The sequence below is a fragment of the Patagioenas fasciata genome, chromosome 8, assembly GCF_037038585.1.
Source record: "Patagioenas fasciata isolate bPatFas1 chromosome 8, bPatFas1.hap1, whole genome shotgun sequence".
Classification (NCBI taxonomy): Eukaryota; Metazoa; Chordata; class Aves; order Columbiformes; family Columbidae; genus Patagioenas; species Patagioenas fasciata.
The window spans coordinates 25461256-25485678 of record NC_092527.1 but is presented as its reverse complement, the minus strand read 5'-3'; the positions used below and the strand labels follow the sequence as shown (position 1 = coordinate 25485678).

At 41.9% G+C, this 24423-nt stretch overlaps 1 protein-coding gene across 10 annotated transcripts in view; it reads right to left on the bottom strand.

Annotated features, from left to right (window-relative positions):
- MARCHF8 (membrane associated ring-CH-type finger 8) overlaps positions 1–24423 on the bottom strand; it is a 94254-nt gene that overhangs the window by 12351 nt on the left and 57480 nt on the right. For 6 of the 10 annotated variants that reach the window (XM_071811981.1, XM_071811980.1, XM_071811979.1 and 3 more), the window contains 3 exons: positions 13431–13481; positions 2342–2421; positions 1193–2038 (listed from right to left, as the gene is read on the bottom strand). In XM_071811981.1, coding sequence (XP_071668082.1) covers positions 1193–2038; positions 2342–2421; positions 13431–13481 — 977 coding nt within the window. Of the gene's footprint in view, positions 1–1192; positions 2039–2341; positions 2422–4985; positions 5102–13430; positions 13482–24423 lie in introns of all 10 variants that reach the window. The other 4 variants (XM_071811982.1, XM_071811983.1, XM_071811986.1 and 1 more) reach the window with 3 other exon arrangements.

Here is a 24423-nt window from a genome sequence, read left to right as displayed (position 1 = left end):
GGTTTAATTTATACAGAACCCTTTTAATTTATACACAACCCTTGGGTTGCATCAAACATCCCTAAGTCCTTCTAACCATGTGGAAGAGGTCATGCATTGAAAGGGGGATGGTAAGGAGCTCAGGGAATGAATATGTTACCAAGCATATGTGAAGTACACCCTGGCATGCTGCTGTCCCTGTCTATTACTGAAATCTCTTATTGATGTGTAGCATCTTGCCTCTTGCAACCTTGCTGATAGCTGGCAAGTGGAAATGAAGAAGCGAGTAGATTACAACAGCGTCTTGTTGATGACAAGACAGTATGGAACTAGATTTTGCTGTTAATGAGGGGAAATCAAATAATATTGGCAAGTAGGAACAAAGCCAGCTTCAGAAAATGCTGTCAGGGAGGAGAAAGATTAGGACAGTAAAATGTGAGGTACAGGGATGGGACATTTGCTCCTGTAGTTAGTGACTCCTGTCCCTCAGCCACATTTTAGAGCTGGAATAGGGCAGATCTGCAGACAAGTCACCATGGAGACAGTCCAGAGCTGGTTCTTCCTATGACCTGTGCACGTGATTAATCCTCTGTAGTTGGAACAAAGACATCCAACCTTTTTTGGACCTCGCACTATGGATATCACACAGGCCAAACACCGACACCCAGTAGTGCTCAGATGCCCCTTTCAACTAAGGTATCTGGAAAGCCCTTTGCAAATAAAAGAGTGTGGTGGGATACAAACTGTGAGGAAAAGATTAAAAAAAATCTTAAGCTATATTGGTCTGATCTCAAAAGTAATTTTCGAACAGTACCTGTTTTCCTCCTATTTCCTACCCTCTGACCAAACCAGCAGTGACTGGCAGGACAACACATTGCTCATCAAAAGCTAAGACATGTTCAGCTTGGCCTTTAGTATACATAGCTGATTCTCAGTTTGGGCACTGATAGAAAGAAAAATACCATCCCAGAACCCCAACCCTGAAACAAATTGCAAGAGAATTTATTTAAATCCAGAGGAAATGATTTTGCTTAGTAGCCTTGTTAAGTGCCTCAGAGGGGTGCAGAGAGAAGACTGCATGCTTCAAATCACACATATTAAAGCAAGGTGACAGGGTGAAAGACAGAAAGAACACAAAGGCAGGGGGGAAAGCAGAACGGTCACCATCACACATGGGAGGGCTTAAAGGTAGGTGGTTCTCTGGTAAACCAACCTGCATGTATCTCCTGATGTGGACACAGGGGAGAGGGGGGGGAAATTTTCTGAGAGGGGGGAAGGGCAGTCAAGGTCACTGTCCTTCTCAACTGAACAGAGCGGTGCACGCTGCTCTTTTGTTTTCAATTTCACTGAGGTGCTGTCCTCAAAGACGTCATCATCTCCCATTTCATCAGAGCAAAAGTCCGTGCTTTCCACCAGCACACTGGAGGATTTCTCAGCTTGGAAGTGACTGGAATAGCTCTCCAGTTCATGGAACTTATGCAGGCTGCTGGTGCTGGAGGTGTGGGAGAAGGAAAAAAGGTAGCGCAACAGTTTTTTGCTCCTTGAGGTGTCATGGTCCACTTTGTCCTCCAGCAAGGGGATATGCACAGCACTGTGGTTCTCTGCTCCTCCTGATGCACTCGAGTAGTTGGAAAGGGAAGGGATGTAGGAGTGCTTAGAATTGCTAAAAGAAAGAGGCCTGAGATTTAGCGGTTTCCTCTCTTTAAGATGAAATTTGTTAATCCTTAAACACTGCTCTTGAGTCGGGATCAGTTTGCCTTCTGAGCGTGTCCGCTCCACATAGTCCAAGCACTCACTGGTGCTCTGCGCCTTCTGGTCCACGTCATTGAGGGACTTGGAGAATTTCAGAGTGCGGGTGGGCTTTACATTCTTAGCAGACCTGAGTGCCTGGCCCCGATCCTGCCCACGGGAGTTTCTCTTTGCTGCATGTAACGTGTCCTGACAGATTACTGTCACAGTGACCCCTTGTGTCAGAGGGCTCTGGCAGTGAGGATTTTTCAAGACAACAGCAGACTGCACTGGACTTTGGTGACAACACTCAGAAAACACTGCACTGGAACTGCATGCAGAACAGTGGAATAAAAGCACAGAAAGTAAAAAACAATTACATAAGAGAACACATAATTAAAAGTGAAGAAATGAGAATTACGGCTAGTGTGGGAACAGCAAACATAGCAGGGCCGAACAGTCAGTGGGATTCAACCGAACAGTGTTAGACAGCAGTCATGTCAAACAAATGAGATGCTTCAAATGGGAACCCCACATTGCTTACTTCCCCATACATGTGCTTTTTCGATTTTGGTTTTGCTTAATTTGACCCTCACATGGGCCTCACTGTAGCCATGCAAACAACAGACTTTACCTGCAGATGTCCTGGTTGGATGGGGTAACAGAAGTCCGAGAGAAGCTATGAGGGGCAGAGACAGAGGTTGGACTTCCAGCCTGCAGTGAAATTAAAACAAACAGCAAGTCACAAGTCAGAAGAGTTTCGTACACACAGCAGTTGCCCTCAGGGTTAAACACAGCATATGGAGTCAGATATTGTTCTGTATCAGATAGTCAAGAGCTAGTTGCAAGAAAGTGGTTTTACTGTCAAATGCAAAAAAGTGAGGTCATGCAGCCTCATCCTTGGAAAAGTAGTAAGCTGAACAGAAACATTTTACCCCAAGGTCAAATGCAGCCATCTCTGGAGCGGAACCTGCCAGCTGTCAAACATTGCACAGAACAATAGTTCAGGAAATGAGCAATCCTACAGTAATTAGAATTAGATGGAGGTGTGTGTATAGACTAGTTGGAATTTAGCTACCACATAATAGCTAATCCTTCCACTTATAATGATTACAAGACATTAGAGGCCTGTTGTGTATTTTTTTTCCCCACAAGACAGAACCACCAGTAATTCAGAAACTCAGACACTATTTGGAGACTTATTTTCCATACTAGCACATGAGCACCAACTGCCAAACCAGACCATTTCCTGAAGTACTCCTTGTACTTTGAAGCCTTTCATCCTGCTCATTCTCAGATAGGCTATTCCACCTACTTGGAGAAGAGGCGCGGCAGCAGTCGCATTTGTGAGACCCAATAAGAGCACAGTGAGAAATAAAATAACTGAAGAATTCAGCTGCGCTCAAAAAGATAAAGCTAAGCTCTTGGTGTATTTAACACTTAATACACAAGCCTCTAAAATCAATACGGTAGGAACCATCATTCTCATAGCTGGAACTCAATGGGCTACTGTTATAGGCATTTTCTGCCACTGTATTCTGCAGGCCATTAACAAAAACTACTCCTCCTAGAGCTTTTTTGTCAAGGAGGAGACCTACATTGATAACTTCATAGTAGAGAATCTTTAAACCTGGTTCTCCCATGTTCTACAGGTGTTGGATAGGCTGTGCCACTCAACCACTGCTGCAAAACACTGCTTGCATTTCAAAATTCAAACAAAGTTTACAGCTCTTTTCATCTGCAAAGCAAAGCCTGAAACCCAGGAAGGAACAATGCAATCAGCAGAACTACAAAAGTATCAACACCAGGCTGGGCTGCACAAAAACCAGCACGGCCAGTCAGACCTGAGCCAGGCAAGTGCACAAAGCCAGACTAGGAGAGACCTCAGGTGACAAAATGTGTGCTGCCACAGAAGCACTCAGTGCTCTGTATTTGACATGCCAGAGCAAGCTCAGTCATCACTGTTTTGATGATCTCTGATCATGGTGCAACACACACACACCATCTGTCTCAGGTCTCTAATTCCACAATTAATTTATTAAAAGCTGCTATGGTATATTTAAACAAGGCCGCTGCAGGCTTTTACACTCTCATAGTAAAAGCAAGGTTCCTCACCACACAATATACTCTTCTTTCTTTGTGGGAAAAGATGGGTATACTAGGACACACATGCTACTTTATATTAATAAACACAGGTACAATCATCATCCTCCATGTTACAGGACTGTTAAGGTTTTGTTTCTCCAGCCAACAGCACTACAAAGAACAATGTGTCTGGCCTCACACTGGGATGTCTCAGCCACACTGAATCTGAAAAAAAACAGGTATCCATTTACAGCTGGGTCTCCAAGAGTTGAGGCCAAGGCTCAAACACACACCTCTTGATACATAGCCAGGCACTGTAACTTATTCCCTATCCTACCCAGCTAGGTACACGTAAAGAATAAAACCCAAGAGAATAATATAGAGCCAGAAAGCAAACTGAACTATGTTATGACTGTGATGAAACAAATTAAAGACTTAAAAATCAATTATTTGCTTTATCCTGGAAACTATGGTTCTTCACATTTTATACCACATGCACATGTTAATGATACAGGATGCTGATCATACAGTGAGGTGAGTTCACGTATTATTTGGAAATTTGCTCTCTATTTGATGCTTAACCTCTCCTAAAAGCAGGGACATCTCTGACATCAAATTCTATCTTTTAAAAAGAGTTTGTGCGGTAATTACCTTTTTTTTTTTCTTTTGTGAAAGACTGACAAGTTAGTGAGAGACCTGACACACTATAATCTGCTCGTATAATTATGCAAATGAGAATTAATAAGACTTAAATAATGAATTATTTAAAAAGACATACTTAACAATCTCATAAAAACAAAACATCGAATCAGTAAAACAGCATGTTGTGTTCTGCCATGGAAACAGAGCCATTTATTGTTGGAACTCAAGTCACAAATCAATGAATAAATCTGTCTCAAGTTTTATGTCATGAGAATATCACAGAAGATAACCTGCTTGGAATTAATCCAACCTCTTTAGTCCTTCACTTCAGCAATGAGGCTTTCCAAAACAAGACAGCGGTATTTATGATGTGACAGTCTAAGAGCAGACAACCAGACTAAATGCCCTAAAATTTCCCTTCCAAAACCATGTTACTGGTTTCTTCATCCAATTGCCTGGCACCAAGACAGAGTCAAAGTCTTGCCACTTGGGAAATCAAAAGGCTGGGACAAACAAGAAATTGTGGAATGTCATTTGCATTTCAAACTTACTATTTTGTTTCTAGATGCCAGCACCATTCACGACAGCTTGTAAAACCCCACATCTGAGGCACATTTCCTTTTCCTCCTATCTTCCTGCTTCAAATCAGAGAGGTCCTTTGCTCCATCTTCATAGATAATACAAATGCAACCAAAATATGAGCAGAAGTTAACACACTTGGAAAGGCACCACAAAGTGGAACAACAAAACATTGGAGGAAGTTATGCCCCACCATCAGTTTAAGCTAACGTAATCTTTGGCTACCACCAAAAGTCATAGTTCAATGAGCCTCCGGTCTCTCCGTCCATCCTCCTTTCCTCCCACGCTTTTTGCTTTTGAAACTATTTACACAGCTGCATTGCAAATCAGATTAGGATAGCGAGGTGAGGTAAAACCACTTCTTTTACTGAGCTTGTTTAATGCCAGTCACTTTGTTAGCTTCATGAAGGAGGAACATCAGTCAGTTACAGCAACAGGCCTCTAATGGTGAGGCACAACTCACTGACAAGAGAAGCCCATAGTAAAATGCAAGCTGCTGCCAAGAGCCCAAGAAGGAAGTCCTACCAGTCCTAGAAGCAGAGGTGCACACAGCTTGCTTGGGTACTGACTCAGATACAGCAGCTATCAGGCAGAGAGGTGCCACAGAAAAGAAAAACACTGGCAGCCTTGGGCCAGAAGAGGGCAAAGAAGAGGCAATGTGATGGGTAAATGCAACAGAGAGAGGTGGATCCAGGTAACTTGCAGCTCTGATGTTGCTTCTCCACAAGGCACAGCTGAGAAAATAAGCAATCAAAGCCTTCACCACTTTGTAGCTTCTGGCACACACACCACCCTTAATGTCCCAGCAGCAGCACCCTTGGTTAAACTGGCTGCTCATGATGGTGACAGCAATGGTAAGTTTTAAAGTATTCATCACAGGTTTCTGCCATGCTCATTATGTGATGGGTAGTCTAAGCCTTGAAAGCCTGAATTTGACCCTTCTAACCCCGGGATCACTTGCTGAATCTCTTCGGACTTTCATGTCCTTTGCATGGAAGAGTATCACCTCCACTGACAAGCCTTGGAGCCATGTACTAGTGAATTACCCTTTACAGCCAGACTGATTGCCTAAAATAGCCCGGCACTAAAGGTCACTAGTTAGTTAATTGTGTATATTGACACTCCCATCTAATGCAATTCAGTGAGGTCACAGTGTGGCCTTCCACACTGGTTTTTGATAATCACAGTGACTCTGAAGGCAGCAACGCCTGGAAGCCTACAGCCCTCTGGAGGGTTGCCACCAGGAAGATATATCTTTATATATATATATGTGTGTGTGTGTGTGTGTGCATATATATATGTACATATGTGTGTATATATATGTGTGGTGCCATAGCTGGTTGTTCACATTCTGCCCCCACTCCAAGAACAGTGTGATCTGTTGCTGAAAGAACTCAGCCTTTTCCAATTAGATGCTGCACACCAAAACCCCCACCCTGCCTCAGAAAATAAAGTCATCTTTGACGTGAGCCATAATGAACATGTCAATGGCTTGGATATATATTCCAGGATAACCTCCTTACCTGAGATGGCACTTCTGGGTATAAGTTGCTGTTGTCTCACTCTGGGCTGCACTTCAATACTAGCAATTATATCTGATTCTAAAGAATAGGGCCTGCCACATTCTAAAAACCTTATTAAATCATTCATGGAACGTAAAAAGTTAGAAACAATTTAGTTACAGATGAATTCCTCCACTGACTGGAAATCTGAAGGAAGCAAATAAAGGTTTTCCCCACACCTGCAAACTTTATCATTTCTAGGTGCCACATGAATAGGACCAATACGGTGGCCCTACTATTTGTGCTACAAAACCACCTAGAAGTCTCAGCTAAGGACCTGGAACTAACATACCAAGCACTGTAAACATTTAATAACAGAGCACACCTCTCCTTTGAGCAGACAAAGAGTTAAAGAAGCACAGTTTGAAATCTTTTACTCAGGAGGAACTGCAGCACAAGGAGCTTCAGACAAATACAAATTTAGTGATAGAGCAAGGGGCCAAACACTCCACAACCCAAATTTCTACCTCACATTTTGATTATGGGTTTGCCTTTACACTGTAATGAACCCATTTCGAAACCATGCTCCTCTGCTGGGCTAAAAACATATATAAAACAAGAGAGCAATAAAAATCCCAAAAGGTAGCTGCACCTGCTGTCAAAAAGACATGCTGAAAGATGCCTCAAGCACCACTAGATCACTGCAGCAGTTTCCATCTGCCTCCCTTCCCTGTAAAAACAATGGGAGCATAGTGATGGTCTTCTCTACCGAGCCAACTCCAACTACCATCAGTCCCTCTGGGGATTAAAGAGATATAACTAACCACAGCACATGTTGGCTAAATGGAGACATCTCCCACCCCTGCCCCAGAGGTGTTCCGTCCCAAGCACTACCAGTAATCAAGGCTCACTACCTTCAATCTGCGCCCCAACCCCAAGCAATCCCAGTGCGCTGTGATGCTTTTTCAGCACGGGATCACAGTGCTGTGATCTGCAATGGGCCACTGGGAATTTTGTTTGAATCAGATTCATCTCTCTTGGTATTAACACATCACAACGACAAATGCGGCAGAAGCACACAGGAAAGAGAGAATCAGAGGAATGGTTATCACACCCTGTGTTTTAGAAGAACTCATTGCCAAAGAGCTATTTTATCTCTCTCGCACAGATCCTATTTAAATGCGTATTAAGACAACAAGGCTGCTGCTAGACATGGACATGGCAGGCACTTATCTTGCATGGCACATCTCCAGAAGCAACAAAAGTCACAGGCTCTGCTCCCTTCTTAGTTTATACCACAGAAAACAAGACCAACAACCCCATACCTGTTCCTCTGGCAGGATCTAGGAACAGACAGTGATCTAAGAAAGAAAACAACAGTGATGTGGGCCTTGTGATAAAAAGCACCAAAAGCCACTGCAAGGTGCTCCATAGCTAACCAGGCTTCAGATAGGGAAAGGACAACTACAAAAAGACCCAGGGAATCTGACTCTGTGCCACTTCTGCCCCATTCACCTCCTCTCCCTTTGACCGAGGCAGCCCCAGCCTTGTCTCATCCACAGTGACAAAACTGAGCTTTGCCTGCTGTGCTGAGAAGTCCTGAGCCTGGGCTGAAGGCTGGCAGGGAGGTCTCGATCAAACCTAAGCAAACATCCACAATTTCTCTCAAGCCATTGAAGAAAAAAAAAATAACTGCCTGGCTCCAGCCATCCACCAGGATGCAAGACATTTGTGTTTTTATGGTTTCAGCAAGTGCTGTATTTCATGTACATGCTGGCTGAGGGCTCTCGCTGAAGTGCACTACAGCTGTAAAGTCTCCAGTGCTCATATGTGAAACAGACATGGTCCTTTCACTCCATGCTTGCCAAAGGAGGCCTCCAGCTGAACTAGCACACCCAAACAGCAGTGCAATGAGGCTACCACCTGTGCCCATTGTACTAACCTGACACTTGATGTAGCCAGAACAGGTCACCTAGGGACAGAACGGACATTGTGAGGGTCAGACAGCCCTGCTGACAGGCTGGTTTTGAAAGCTTTTCCTAAATATCAGCACGGCAGGATCAAACATGAGTCACTTCTGGTCTTCTCTGTTAAATTCTCCCTACCAGACTTGTACGACTTTGACTTCCAGTGCATACTAAAATCAAGTGTCTTTAGCTGGGATAAGATGCATTGTTAGAATGGAAAGTGCTTGAAAAGAATGGGGGGAGCTGAGGCGGGGAAGAAAAAAGATGTGGGAAAGAGGCATTTGAAATTTTCAGGATTATGAACTCCACCATGTAAGTTTGGTAACAATTTGATAGGAAACAGCAGTCAGCTGCTGGAAGAACTTTGTTCCTTACTTTCCATAGTGTATATAACTATAATAAAAATTATGTCTAGAAACTAGGAGTGAAGCTGAAGTCAGAATTCTGGCAGAAACTTTCAAGATATCAAAGCCAAAGGCACTAGAGAAAGGAGGTTATCTGTCCTTTCAAAAATCTCCCCAAGCATAATTCAACCTGCCTATAGCACAGGCTTAATGTTGACTAAACCCCGTAACAATTACGCAGGTTCTGCAGGGAGAAGAACAACAGAAAAACAGCCCTTTGACTTTAAAATCTTCTTAAAAATATGTTGAGTGGGCTGAGGAAACAAAAGAGGGAACTCCTGCAGGTTCCTCCTTCACAGAGTGCCCTCATACCTATATGACGTAAGAATCCAGGCCCAGGAGAGGGGGTTTATCACAGCACAGGCTGATTATTGCACTCCTTATGAACACGACTGCACCGAGCCCCAGCATGAGATTGCTTACTCTTGTGGGTGGCAAAAGAGCATACCTTAATCTTCACACTGTACAGTTTTGCCTGCCTTTTTCTTTCCCCAGTTGCTCAATAAAAAGATGTTTAATTTTTTTCTAAACAACTTTCATTTCCCCACCCCCAGGCTCCTGTACCTGAACAGAACACCTCTGGGAAGCAGTTCCTTTCAGTAAGCCTTGGTCATCTGATAGACTACAGGGGAGCTAAGCTCTGTGACTGAAAAACCTGGACTGCTTTTCTATGGACGAATGCTCACTGAATCCATCAAAGCTTCAGGCAACAGTGGACGTGTGTATTCATATGCTTTTCTAAATCTGTTCCAAGCTGATGAACAGCCTAAATGGATTTTAAATTTCATAGTAAGCTTAGGCTACCACTTTGCATCTGCACTGGCTGCCATTCAGCCCAAGAATAATTTAATACTTTGCAGTGTGCTTCTGCTCAAAAGATAAAACTGTACAAGCCTTCAGAAAAGACAAAACATTAACATTTTTTAAGGAGTGCACTTCTGATTCCTTTGCTTTGATCCCAGTATTAGCATTTTCAAAGTTTACCCCTTAGAGGTCCACAAAAATAAGACTACAAAGTGCTTCCCCACCACGCTAAATTCAGCCCTCCAAAGCAATCAGATGACAGGAACAGCCCACATATGACCTGAAGATATTTCCATATGTCACATTATCAGTTTCAGGATATATCAGATATCTTAAAGCTAAACAATATCACTAATTTAAGGATAACTGTTTACAGATCAGCTTTGTTAGTGACCTTGTTTAATCTGCTTGTAAGCACACTTCCTTTATCTAAGAGCAGAGGGCACTAACTACCACCACTGAAAATCCCCTTTTTAGCTGCTCTCAGTGACTAGCTGTGGTTTCATCTATATTTAGAGGATGAAACTTCTATAAAGCTTACTTGTTCCTCTGCGTGACTTGTATGATTAAGGCATTTACCACTGAACAGTGGCTTCTTGGCAAAAATGCTAGCTTAAGGTAAACAGCTGAGCTGTGGATCTGAGCTGCATACCCTGTGCCAATTGGGGGTGTTGCAATCAGCATCACTGTGCTTGAACACGGGAAGCTGGGAATCAGGCTGTGTCCAAGTCCCATGACTAAATCAATTCAACCTGCCTAAACCACTCTTTTTCTTTCTTAAATTTCAAAACAAACATAGAAAAGATTACAGAAATTCAACCATTTCACACGGAGCAGATTTAAAAGGAGTGTTTGAAATATACACACCAAAAAAGCAAAGAAGGGCCTGGAATGCCACATCCCCCAGCATGCAACAGACTGCAAAAAACTTAATGGCACCACATGAAGATCCTCCTACATCTTATTCCCTGCTTCTTTTTCTGCTACTTCTGGCCTCCATCCCTAGCCAAGTATTCAGGTGATTGTTTATTCTTGGCTTGGTCACATGTACTAGCAACTCTTTGGCCTCTCTTAGCACCTGCCTCTTGGAGAACTGCCTTTTTGTCCCTTCCTCCCAAGGGATGGATCCACCTGGCCCCAACATTTGGGTCTATGTTTGGAGAGGTTCTGCTACCTCTACCAGCTGATACAATTTTCAGTGGCACCATCTGTCTGCCTCCCTCCTTGATCACTTTTAGCCCCACGGCATTGCTTTTCTTGATCACACTGAGTAACACAGCATCCTCTCTTGGCTAGAGGCTGAATTCTGACTCAATCCTTTCCACTCATATTGCACTGTGCAACTGACAGCAGTGGAAAGATACACAGTAATAATCACAGCAGGTTCATAATGACATATCAGCACCAGAAAGGCTTTGAATCAAGTGTCAATGCCAAGCATTTGTAGCAGATTTGCTACATTGCTATGCTGTAAGCTAGATTTGGGTGGAAAAATAACAGCTGAAACACTCATTTGCAGGAAGCGTGATCATTATTTCTGTACATGCACATATCAACATATTTGGAAATGCAGCATGCAATTGGTTAAACTCGACTTTGGTTAAATAGCTCCTCCTAAAATGGTGTAGCATCAACAAGTTCTGAGGATTTCAGAAAGGTCTATATGGGCAGCCAAGAATTTCCATACTTTTTCCTTTACATGCATTCAATCTGCCTCATTGGCCAGGTTGTTATACTATCCTAAACAGAAATAAAAGGTACTTTCCTACTAAATCTCAGAACTAATGAAAAATTTTCCATGTATTTATGCTTCTTTTCAGCCTCCCACTACTATAATCTTTCCTGATTTGTCCTACAAATTGCTTGCAACAGCCAATCCACCTGTAGACTGCAAAATAAATTATTGCAGCTTAGCAGTGAACTTCCTGGATGTGCAAGGCAGTGTTTGGATGCATGAGGCAAATCAGGGGACTGATTTCAGCAATGGCACTTGCTCTTGTTAGAAGCTGTCTCCAGAGTGGAGCAAGTGCACAGAAATGATCAGACAGAGGTGACAGAGGAGCAGTAAGAACAACAGCACCTCTGGGAAGTTCACGTTTGCAACCAAGAAGTCTCACCTGTTGAACCAGCAAAGTTGACTTCTGTTCCCCTTGGAACTTCAGCGTTTGTAACACACAGCTATCATGTATAATGTTTTAGTGTTTCAAGGTGAATGCAAATATTGATGTCTCACTTGCCAGCACTCCCAGGGAGAGCTTCGCCAGAGTACAAGGTCCTTCCCACTGCACTGCCACGCTACCAGTTTTTGATAAATTAAGAATGCTGTGCAGCTTTGCATGGGTACCAAACTGCTGCTGCCAAAAGGCTCGTTATGCTGAATATCAGACACTCTGGGAAAAGTACAATGACACTTAATGACAAAAGCACTATCTCTGCTGAACAACACCTGAAAATCCAATTAAGGATCCCTAAGAAAAGAAGAACCAGGCTAAGAAGGAACAGGCACAGTCCCACTACAGAAAAGCACCAATGAGAATTTACGCTCACATGGTATTTCTTTCAAAACCCTTCCTGCGAATGCAGATTTTCTGATGCTGAATGCAAAACACAATCCTGCATCACTCCATGACAATACCACTTTCAGCTTTGTCAATACCTTGTGCACTGGCCAGTTGCCCTGCTCATTATTTATGATACCTGGTAATCTTGTCTTTCTGCTCCAAAGTCAAAGTTGTCTGTGTTCACATAAACCATAAATTAAGTGCAGCAACAGTTTCCTCTGCTGCAGATAGGCATTAATAGCTTCCGATATGCCAAAGTACTCAGAATAGCAAAAAGGGACTTGAGTTTGTCACAGCCATAATGACTCAGTCTGTCATTAAAGGTCACTATTACCAGCCACATCAACTGTCGCAACAAAGGGTTGAGGCTTATGCACCCCATGAAAAACACTGGTCAACCAGCACAGCCTTGTTTGCATGAAGGCTCTAAGTAATTATAGTTGTGGAAGCAAAAAGGCTTCAGGCATCTAGCTAATAAAAAAATCTTGTTATTTGTATTGCAGAGGTAGCAGTAGGGTCTGTATCGAAATAAGTAATCTTTGGCAGAAGATACTTTTTTCCTAATGGCACAACAAAGTAACTGTGCTTTTGATGTGTCCATTGGCTACACTGAAGCGTGACTAGAATGGGTAGAAAATCACGCTTCCCTCACAAGGTCAGGGCCTCTAACAGCAAACATTCTAAAATACTTACATAGTCATGTCCTGATAACAATGCATTTCATGGTGCTAACCATAATTCACTGTTGAAGTAACAATAAAATAATATTTAAGCACATATCCAATACATATTACAGGATGCATGACTCTACATATCTTGCAGAGAACATTACATCAGATAGCTTAGGGTATAAAAGAGCATACTTGAGTGATGTTTTTGGAGCAATTTTCCCCCCAAGATAAGATCTCAGGCATCTGTCATCGATCTTGCTCCTACCAAGCTGAGGCTGACAGTGTGAAAGAGAAAACCTACTGTAGCTTCCATTTCATTTGACCTGTAAAGAGAGTCTGTAAAACACCGGAGAGTTCTAATGTTTCAGGAGCGACTATCAATGCCAGACAGGTATAAGCAGCATTTTCTACTGGTCACATTGTCACAGTATAAAATCCCAGACTTGAAATGAAAGAAAATCCAGCATCCCCAAGTTTATCAAAGACTGAGTTATATCAAGGAACATACCTTTGAGATGTTACTAGAGCGGCTCATGGAATGCCCCAAAGCCTTCTCATTCTGAAAGAGGAAGAACAGGATCACTGCAGCAACAAATCACAGTTATGAGGATATTTTAAAGCTGGTATTAGAAACCAAATTCTGTGGAGAAAGTCTTGCAGCTGTGGCTTTTAAGGATGCTGTTTCTATTGACATCAGCCTGATCTATTGAAATCACTAAATTGCTTTGTTTGCTTAACAAGATACTACCTGGCAGAAAATCACATAGTCAAGACAAGCACAAACATAGAAATACCAGAACGACTTCTTCTCTCAATGAATACTGCAAAGCCTTCTCCTCTGGTGGCATCTAATTTGGAAAGGATATTTCTCAGCCCTGCCTTATCTACATCCAAAGGTAAACATCCAATCACTAAACCTGAAAGCTCTTGCGTAAAGAAAAACATAAGTATCTCAGTGATGTTTGGAAACAATAATGAATAACCACATGCATGTCATTTCAGGAGACAAAACAGTACTGAGGAACTTCCTATCTACCACAAAACTCAGAATTAAGATGGAAATATCATACAAGATGGAAATGCAGAAGCTGCAATTTTCAAAACTGAAATCAGTGATGAATATATCTGTTACTGTTCAGTGCACAGATCCTGGTTGATAATTATGACAATCTTTACTTATACCAAAATAAACTGTAGCTTTCACCAAGATACTTCATACTGATTTCTGAACATCAGTTTACCATAAGATGACATAATTGCTCCACCGGTAAGAGCCTAGAAATTGCTATGCAATAGCTTTTCCGAACAAAATCCGGCAAGAAATACTTTATTCTAAACAAATATTAACACCAGATCAAGTCATAATGGTTGGTGGGAGAACAGTATCTATGTTCCTCTAAGTCTGGGAAGCTGGAATACAAATTGGTATGAGACTTAACCCCCCTGAAAAACAGTGCAAATTCACTACTGTCTATGGACTCTATGCTGGATCAGAGTTTCTGGAAGTGCATTCTTTCATGTGGGATTTTTGGAACCAAACTCTCTCACATTTATTCCTGAACATAATTTAACCTAACAGAGACACTTCAACAGTCCCCTTTTTGAGTTCTCATTGGCACTGACTGATCAGATAGAGCCTGAGATCAGAAGACCTGCACAGATAACAAATGGGGATATAAAAAACCTAGTCAACTGCAGTTACTCCTAGATCAGCTTGGATATAACACACTGGTTCAGACCTTTCACACATGGTTTATTACAGTTCAAGTGACCTTCAGTGACTAAAGCCCATGTCAAGTCAGACTGGGCGGCCGGGTACCCAGGTGCTACATCTCCATGCTACCAGACATCTCTTCCTACAGCACATCCCCAGAACAACTCCAAAGCCTTGTGCTGAGAAAAGGCAAGGCAAAAACTTCAGCATGTGTTTACAAAATGAGGCAGTCCCTTCCTTACAACATCACCTGCCTCTCAACACAGTCCTGGGTACTGCCCCAGTTGATGGATAGAAATTGTGTGTCCTCCCTTAAAAATGTGAGGAAGCAAATACAGTGTTCTGAAGAGAGGAGAAATGTCCAGGCAATCCCCTTCAGTTTTGACTGATGGCCAAGCTAAAAATCAGCAAAGATCAGTTCTGGAATAGTTGTGGCCTAAACTACCATTGACTTGAATGCCAGATCTGTGTACTGCGACGCTGAGTTCGATTATTGAAATTACTACGATATTTTGTTACATAGTAACATAGTATTCCTGGAACAGAAACAAACATGTAAAGACCCCCAAAATATGGACATAATGGTTATGTGAAGAATCTAGCTGATTTCATCAAAGGCAGTGTAACTATAGCAACAGCAAAAAAAAAAGTTCATTGAAGCTATAGAAGACAGAAAGAAGAAAGGAGGAGGCGGGGACATGTTCTCAAGCTATGACGAAAAGAGACTAACACCAGCTGGCAAGCACAAAGACTCGTCATTGCATATGTGTGAGGTGTGGGGGGAAGCAGGCTATGCTTGGCCTTCTAGGGATGCGGGGGAGGTAAACAAAGCAAGGCTATATGGGACAAGGGAAAATGTAGTGAAGAGAACGACCCATGGCCAAGAAGTCTGCCTGAAGCAACACATACAGCCCCATGAAGGTGACAGTCTCAAATCCAGTCCTAGATGTCACAGACAAAATTAAAGCAGAGGTTTCTTCACATTACCTCAGCACTGCCCAGATACTTGCTGTCTAGCTGAAGAAGATGCCTGCAAGGGAGCATGACTGAACTTACAGAGGCACCTGTGTTGAAATGGATGTGCTAAAATTCAGTAAGCATGAACAGGTCAGAGGACAAGACCTATATTTGCACAACATGATAAATGATGCAGGACAAATGTACTCTTAGCCGTGCCACAGAAACTAGTTTTTCTGTTCTGCTCCCAGAACTGATTTTATCTGATGGATGTCAGCAGCTACTAAGAGACAGATGCTTATACTATCTTTATTGATCTGCTCCTGGAAACATACCTATCAGAGGTTTCAGTCAGTAGATGACTGCAAACAGTTGGTTTTGCTAATGAAAGACTCATCATTAAAAAAAAAAAAAAAAAAACAAAAACCGGTCTTGAAAAATATTCCCTTAAGGGTTACAGAGTGCATTCACACATCGATTTAAGTATTAGTGATATTTCTAAATGACTCCCAGACACCTATGTGCTCTTTCACATCTCCGTCACTTTACTACATAAAGCTGATACATCCGTAAAGTCAACAGGAAATTCACAAAAGCCTCAGCCCATGCTGGCCAAAATCTGTACTCTAATGGGCTGCTTAAACCGACCAGCAGGAGAAGCACCAACTCAGCCCTATTTTCAAGGAGTGACAACTGACCCAATAGCTGCTACCAGATCCACCACAGTCTTGCAAATATACACACATTTTCCAGCCTGGTTGGCCAGTCAACTACCAAGCATCCCCATCACCCAGGTAAAATTGTTTCAGCCCCTGGACACCAACTGACCACGTCTCAGCCTGTCTTCTAATCAGGCACTTTTTCTAAACAGCTGCTCCAAGTCTTTGCATACACAGAGACTTTAAAATGTTTTGGGCTGAAAACAGATAAACAACTGAGTTTTGTTGCACAACAGCAATTCCCCACTATTACCACCCAAGCAGCACCCCTACTGAAGGAACATACACCGCTTTCTTGCCGGCTTCTTGCAAAGGACCAAAAAAATATGTTTTTTTTTTAAACCGTTAACGGCAACAGAAACACCTCTAAGTAATACAGTTCATTAAGTCTATCTGTACCGTTTAATTGTCTTTTGCGAGTAAAATAATAATAATAATCTCTCTTTCAGAAAAAAACCACCGTGGAAGCCATTAAATAGAGCCAGTGCTTGCCGGTGTTTCCCATGCTGCAATACATTAAGCATGCCATATGTTTTCCAGTCATTAAGATTGAAAAAGAGCTGTAAAGCCATGGAAAGAGCTCCTGGAACATGCAGTTTTTAATGGCAGTCACAATTACTGAGGAACAGAAGTGCTAGATAAAAAATATTTTAAAGGCAAACAAAAAAGCTCACTTTTCATACTCTATCCATCATCAGTTCATCCTGGGATCTTTTACCAATTATTCACATATTAACACTGACATGGGAGTGGAAAGGCTAAGCTTCTATTATGGTACTAATTCCTACCCACCAAATAAAGGTCTTCAGTGACATTTTCTAGTTTGTTCCCACTGCAGAGTAGGAGATATTCTGCTCTGGTAATTACAGCTCCAAACAAGCTCTCCTTCCCTCTTGCAAAAGCATTAGTCTTTCCACTTGAATTCAAGGTCCAGACAAATGCAACATCTGCCAGCACAGAACATATAATTATCATCAGTTAAAGCTAGTGTCACTCTACTTTAACGGATCAGTCTTCCTGTATGGGATAATGGGAATCCCAAAGTCATCTGACTCAACTAGAACCACCTGACAGATACTCGGAAAAAAAAATCTAGATAGCAGAAAATTACAAGTGCAACTCCTAACTTTTCCTGAGCTACTCACTGCCAGCTGCTGCTCTGAGGTCTGAATCAGAGCCTGGCTCTAGGGAAACAAAGAAGAAGGCAGAAGCATGGAAATGACTGACAAAAGAAAAACTGCTATACATTCCCACAGTGACACATTCCTCTGAAGTACGGATGCACTTGTTTGCAACTGCCTGAATCCCTTCCCAACTTTCCCCTTGAATTTGCTCCCTATTGTAAGTGACAGAGCTGCCTCCTTCCTTTGGCAGTGGCTTCAGCTCACATTTACTTTCCTGCAGGGCTCTTGAACTTGCCTTCTCCACCTTGCTGGTTCATTTTCCCTTCTGCCACCATTCCTTGGTTACTCTTGCATGATAGCTCTTCCTTTTCAGTTCAGAGATGTAGAAGCCACCACCTCCTTCTCATCCTTCCATTTACCTCAGTCTTCCATATTCAGCCCTCTCAATTTATTTTACCCTTGCTTCCTTAGAATAACGTATCCATTTTTCCACTAAGCACAACAGCTATGTAATTAGTTAAATCCAGAAGCCCTGTGAACCCAAGAACACCAGTTCCTATCAGTTGAGCCAGAAGGAGGGTGCCCACCCACTGATAAGAATTCAGGCAGCCACAGCTGCTCTTGTGCATGATACCAGTGTATCACACTGACCTATCTCCCAACTCAGCTGTAGACTTCATGCGGCCTCAGCAAGTGGGCACCCTAGAGAAATACAACTTAGATGTCCTTGCCAGGATGGAAGGAAAAAAATACCTTGGTAAAATGGTTTGGATTTTGCGTTTCTAACATTCTGGTTTTCAGTCATTAAGGCAGGTAAACAGAAGACAACAGAGGAGGCAGTCTCACAGATTGTGTAGCCTTCTTCTGGCTACACACCCACATTTAGTCCTAAGTATGGCCAACACTAAACCCATCTTTATTTCTGCTCATAGACCTGGAGAAGAAACTGCAAGCCAGATCTCAATGGTTTAGGAAGGTGACTTCTATTCTTGCTTGCTCTGGGAAAGGAGGGCAGAGGTCATCAGAGCAGGGTCTTCCTTCCTTCTCAAGCCACCAGTGCACGAACCTAGCACCTGCCTGCTTCCCAAATTCTTAATTCTCTAACACACCAGTGCACCTCATAGGGCACTGTATTCCCCATTCAATGATGAGTTCTCAAGCTAAAATCTCAGGAATGGAGGGCAGAGCCCTTAGTTTTGATGATGTTCTTACTCCAGTGCCCCAGCTGCAGATTCCTACAAGGTAGGTGCTAATGCCTCAGCCCAACAGAGACACAGTTAAATAAACCAGGGCAGACTGGTGAGGGCACTGCCTACTTGTGGTATTATACCTGGAATCCAAGAGACATTTTAAACTAATTTTGTGTATCACAATTGCATTTTACAATGATTAAGTACAAGGTCAATATCTAAAAATCACTTACTGTTTTCAACAAGTGGCACAGACACCATTTCAAAGTCTTCTGGGTGAACAGTTTCTTTCCTTACTAAAAAATTTTGTAGAAAATAATGCCTAAGCAATAATTGCTCCTGTTCATACAGCAATTCTCATTCTTAGATCTTATGAGAATTACAGAATGGGACACAGAATGGCATTGCGTGAAAAGGTGCGGTCTAAGAGCTGAGTAGCTGAATGACCCTTGCATGGCAAGTGAAACTCAGGTCTTCTATCACGTCCCATGACCAGAGCATGAATGCACAGTTGTTCTACAAACATGCAGCTGTACACACCCACGTATTGTTTCAGGTTTCACAACTGTATCAGATTTCCTAACAATCTCTTCCCAGATCTTATGCAAATCTTGCACTGCAACCCTATACCTGAACAGTAGAAATTAAAAAGAACATATGCTTTTAGTTTGGGGAGAGGGGAAGTTGTTGTTAATACTGCCACATGCACTTAATTGTCTGAAGTGGATAGAATGAGAAGAAAGAAATAGGAGAAAGCTTCAGGAATTATTTTCTTCATCTGTCAAAATGAACGGATTGTTAAATTACAAAAGCTTTGTCAGCACTAGATCTCATGACTGACGGAACCCAACATTTAATTACTTCAGTAGGAAATGGTATTTTGCATCATATTAACTGAATATGCCCTTTATTTCTTTGGCAGTCACCAGGTAATCATGGAAGAGCAATAAACACATCAACAGTTTATAAAGCCAGTGCTGGGCAAATTCTTAAACTTTGCTCATTTCAAATTTTTGTCCACAAAATACGATGAAATATCATCAAGGTTCATCAATGATTTTTGCATGCAGCTAGAAGAATAATGGCATCTAATCAAAGAACAGTAATGGCATTTATGCCTTGCATCTCTGCTCTTGTGCAGTATTTACAACCCAACACTGGAAACTGAAGGTGGTGATGGAAATCACACCACCTATTTCCTTTTATTGCCTTCCTCAAAACCCAATATAAATACTGAAAAAAGAATTCAAATAATCTGTCCCATCCATCTAGCCCAGCATATTCTGTTCTTGGATTATCCCACTTGATTCTCCTAGACCGGCAATTCACAATGAGTGCAGAAACCCAACATAAGATTTCAGATCTTTCATCACAGTGGAAAATCTATAGCAAGTTCACTGTGGATTACTCAGCTCACTAACTTGCTCATTCATGTTCACATCAAGCCACTTCACATAGTGGGAGACAAACTTGGAAAAACAACCTGAAGGCAAAAAACAAGGTTGGAAGTAAAACATAGGAAAATTAACAAGCTTTATTCCAGGTGCTGAACTTACAGCTGTAACTGAGAACATCAACAACAGAAATAAAATCACAAGATCATACAGCTTTAACAGAAAAGAAAGAGCAATGAAAGGAAAAGATGACAGACTGGATAGCTTTTAAAGGCAGAGTTCAAGGAGTTTAAAGAACAGGTCCCTTGAGGGTTTGGGGAGGGAAGCCAAGGAGGCAAACAGATCACAAACGACAAATATAAATGAGAAGAAATTCAAAGAACAGGGCAAACATAGCAGAATGTTGAAGCTAAATAAGAATCTCTTGCCTATATCTGCACCATAGTGTGGTCAGACGTACAACATGCTTCATCTCCAGTCTGCCTTGTGAATAGCTCTTAAGAGCTTTCACGGGTGTGCCTGATACTATGCAAACCTGACAGACACGTAGGTCCCTACATTTTCCAGATAGGGTGCACTTCTGTATAAGTTTTTGCTCATTTTGTATTGCTGTGTGCTCAGTCTTGCCAGTTTCATTTTAGGAGTACATGGGATACTCCATTCTTGAGTCCAACCATACGCTGGATAAAGTGAGGCCAGCCTTCTCTTCAAAAAGGCCCTTTTCTCCACGCTTTGTTCTCCAGTTATTTTTTTAACATGCAATTTTTTCCAGATTTTGCATTTCTTTGCTTTACTTCCAAAGGCTCCACAAAGTGCACTTGATTATGGATAACCTGCACTCCCAGTTGCCACTTCAAAATTAAGATCTGATCTCCATCTCCCCTTTTTAATTGTTTGAGCTAGAAGATTACATAAAAGCCTTTCTCTTCCTGAGCTGAGGTTGCTTCAACTGGAAGAGCAAATTTTAATTTCTGCACAGGACCATCAATCTGGTAGATTTCATTAAAATTACATTCATTTGCACACTTACGATATACACATGCCACGTGTCCAAATTCCTAACAAAGAAAGTAAACTGCAAAGTTTGGCATCAAACACGTTTTATGGCTATTCTTATCTTGCTGTTGCCAGACAATGTGGTTAAAAGGGATGCACGCCTTTATGTGATGCAACAACAACAACAAAAGAATCCTTCCTCAAGGAACGAATTATATGAACTACAAAAGACATGATCCAAAAATTTACACCTTTCCTGATAATGGAAGCAATATGCACTAAGATTACCTGTGTGAAAACGAAAATGCCATTTCAAACAATTCTGTGTATTTAACAGCAGAAAGAGAGATACGAACGCTGAGGAAGCTGGCAATTATAAACAGATTAAAAGGAATAACATTCTATCTTTTGTGAAGTAATCACATTTAATGCAACTACTGGAATTCTCATTATACCCTTCACGTGTCAATATGCCAAAGCAATTGACTGTTTTAAACATTCGCAGTTTAAAAAACCCTCCAGGCAACTGCCAATTTGAAATTTCTCAAGCTGCCAACAGACACAGGAAGCCTGCATCCCAGAAGAACCTTCCGAAGAGCTGGCGCTTCTTGGTGTCTACACGACTTTGTAGGCCCAGTCGCCTGCTGCGGGACCAGGCTGTGGGCGCTCCTCGGGCAGGGCAGCAGGCGGCTGCGCAGTCTGCACATCATGTGTGGCTTGGACACGATGCCAATGCAAACTTGATACTTCAAGTTGCTTCTATTTTTCTCAAGGATTTTGTCTTCCTCTTTTTCCGTCTTAAGATATTAAGATAGCTTATTACCCTACTTCTGACTGCATGGAGCATAAGGGCAAATGACACTCCTTGCAACAACAGGAGAAGTCACTTCCCAGATGATGCTGGGAAAGCATTCAGGATATTTTTGGTAACACTGAACATGATATGGCCGAAAGCACATGACAAAAGAGCTCTCGAAAGAGCTCTTGTAAATATCAGACCTGTTTAGTAATACCAACTTAGTCCAGACCAGCTTGGTTTTCCCTCAAATTTCACCTTCCAATTTTTATCAGTGTAGTTTGCAAAGTATCCTGACCCGCAGCATTTCAAACTCACCTAATCTTAAACAATCAGTCAAGTTTAAGTAAATGACAAACTGGGCCAAACAGATCCTAGCCAAACACTGGCTAGAGTGAGATCACTTGTAAAAATCCAAACTGTGGTGTTGTGGAGAGCTTTAAGCACATTACCTTTTCAAAATTGTTTCTAAAGTCAGAGAAAACACAAAGAATAATATCTAAGAAAAACAGCACATGCAACCATCCTTATCGAAATAAGCCCAAACTACTTATCGAAAACACTGCTCTGGGAGAAAAGATGATGCACAGCTAAGACAAAAGGTATAGTCTTAAAGGGTAGCGCATTTAAACTGCAGAAGAAGAATCTTTTAAAGCATAAAACTGCTAATAAAAAAAAAAAAAAAATCGAGTCACTGTTCAGAGTTCCTAGCCAATTACGCAGGAAATTCAGGTGCCAACTGACTATTTAGCCCAAGCCATTTTAAGATCACACATGTGTGAATGCACACACTTACATACGTTTCTTAGGTTAACACTCAAAATGCCTACGGAAAGCACACACACAGCCAACTACCCTCTCTTTCACCAAAACACAATCCGTGATACCAGAAACAAAAGCAAAAAAGACTCTCTAGGGGTAGCAGGTTACTTCAACCAGTAACCCAAGAGCATTTTATATCATTTTGTCAGGGAAGCAAAGCTTGTCTCACATGAAGCTTCACCTGATGCTTTGGGATGCAGCCAAAGCATGGGACAAGGCAGAAAACCAGTACTGGGGACACCGTCACGCAGGAGCACCCACAGGTGCTACCACCAGCACTGTCTGCTGTTTAGCATTGTGAACATTTAAAGCCATCACACTGTTTGAGTATCAGCATATGGCAAGAACCTGGCAAGGCAGCACTCTGAAACACCTGGCTACACTTCCAGCCTCCCATGCCATCACTAACCACCCCTGCCCACAGCAGAGGGTATTTTTTGTAACCACGTATTTCAGAGCTTTCTGCAAAACTCAGACTTCAAGTAGCCAATGCATGTCTCTTGCTTTCACAGGTCTACCTTTCAGGACCATTCCCTTTGCTATAAATCCTGTGTGAACAACAGTGACTCAAGAGGCCATTTCTCACTGGCAAAGCAATTCTGTGATTCGCACAGCTCTAAAAATTGCAAAAGCCTCTTCTCTTAAACACAGAGGATTTAACACTCTAAATGTGCTACTTTTTTAGCTTAAAAATCTGTAGTCATTAATTTTATATCCACATTTGGGGTGCTGCACTTGAAATACCAACATATTCAGTAATGTTAAAAGGAACTGAGGGTGCAGGTTCTCAAGAGTCACAGATAAACAAGTTTCAGAAACTGGCAAACAAAGGGTGTGCTAAGAAATACTGCACTCTTCATTCACAAGCAGAGGCTCTCGCAGTCCCCTACTCAGAGCATGTTTAGGACCTGTTACTCATAGGAGAAAATCCTGCCAATTCTGGTTACCTTCCAACCATACAGTGGAAACTGGGAAGTACATCACAGATATCAAGGGAAGAACAATTAAAGTGCAGGGAAAATAAAGGACAGAAGCAGAATTTTTATGTGCTCCATTAGTCTTTCCTGTATATCACTCATTAAGTGGGTGTCTGACAAAACAGCAGAGGAAGAATTCCACATCTATCTGCAAGTCAGTTAACACCACCTAAATCCACGTCTAACCGCTGATGTTATCAAAGTTTACTGATACTGGTCTTCTCCATTATGTTTGTCACAATAGCTTATGCCCACAAAAGAAAAGCGATTAAAAAAATCTTTTTAGTGGAAGACAAGTGCTCAGAAGATTTAGATTCTCTAAATTTTTGATACCTTTCCTACTTTTAGGGAAGATAAGCACAACTCGGGTAGAAATGAATACTGAAACAGTATAAAAACCAATGGCAGGTCACTAGCTTTTCCATATGGTCACTAGAAATTAAATCCTGGCTCCATGGAAGTCAGGGGGAATTCCACCACTAATATTAATTGGATCAGGAGTTCAGCCTCTGTTAGTAAGAGATACTGCAGAAATGCCAATAGTTCAGCAAGAGACAACTGGGGTGATCAACAATAAAACAAGTCTTTATATGAAGACAGCTGAAGCAACAGATTATTAAAAGAGAAAGTAAATAAATAAGGTGAAGAAAAGACATGTAGCTAAGTAACAAGACTTCACAGTTGTGTCCCACGCCTTCAGAAGGACACCAGGAAGCAGGTGACTCAAGGCAGCTCCTGCAGGCTAAGACACACGTGGCTGCATTATTTCCTGGAGGAAGCAATAAACCAGCACTCCATAAGGACACAGCAGT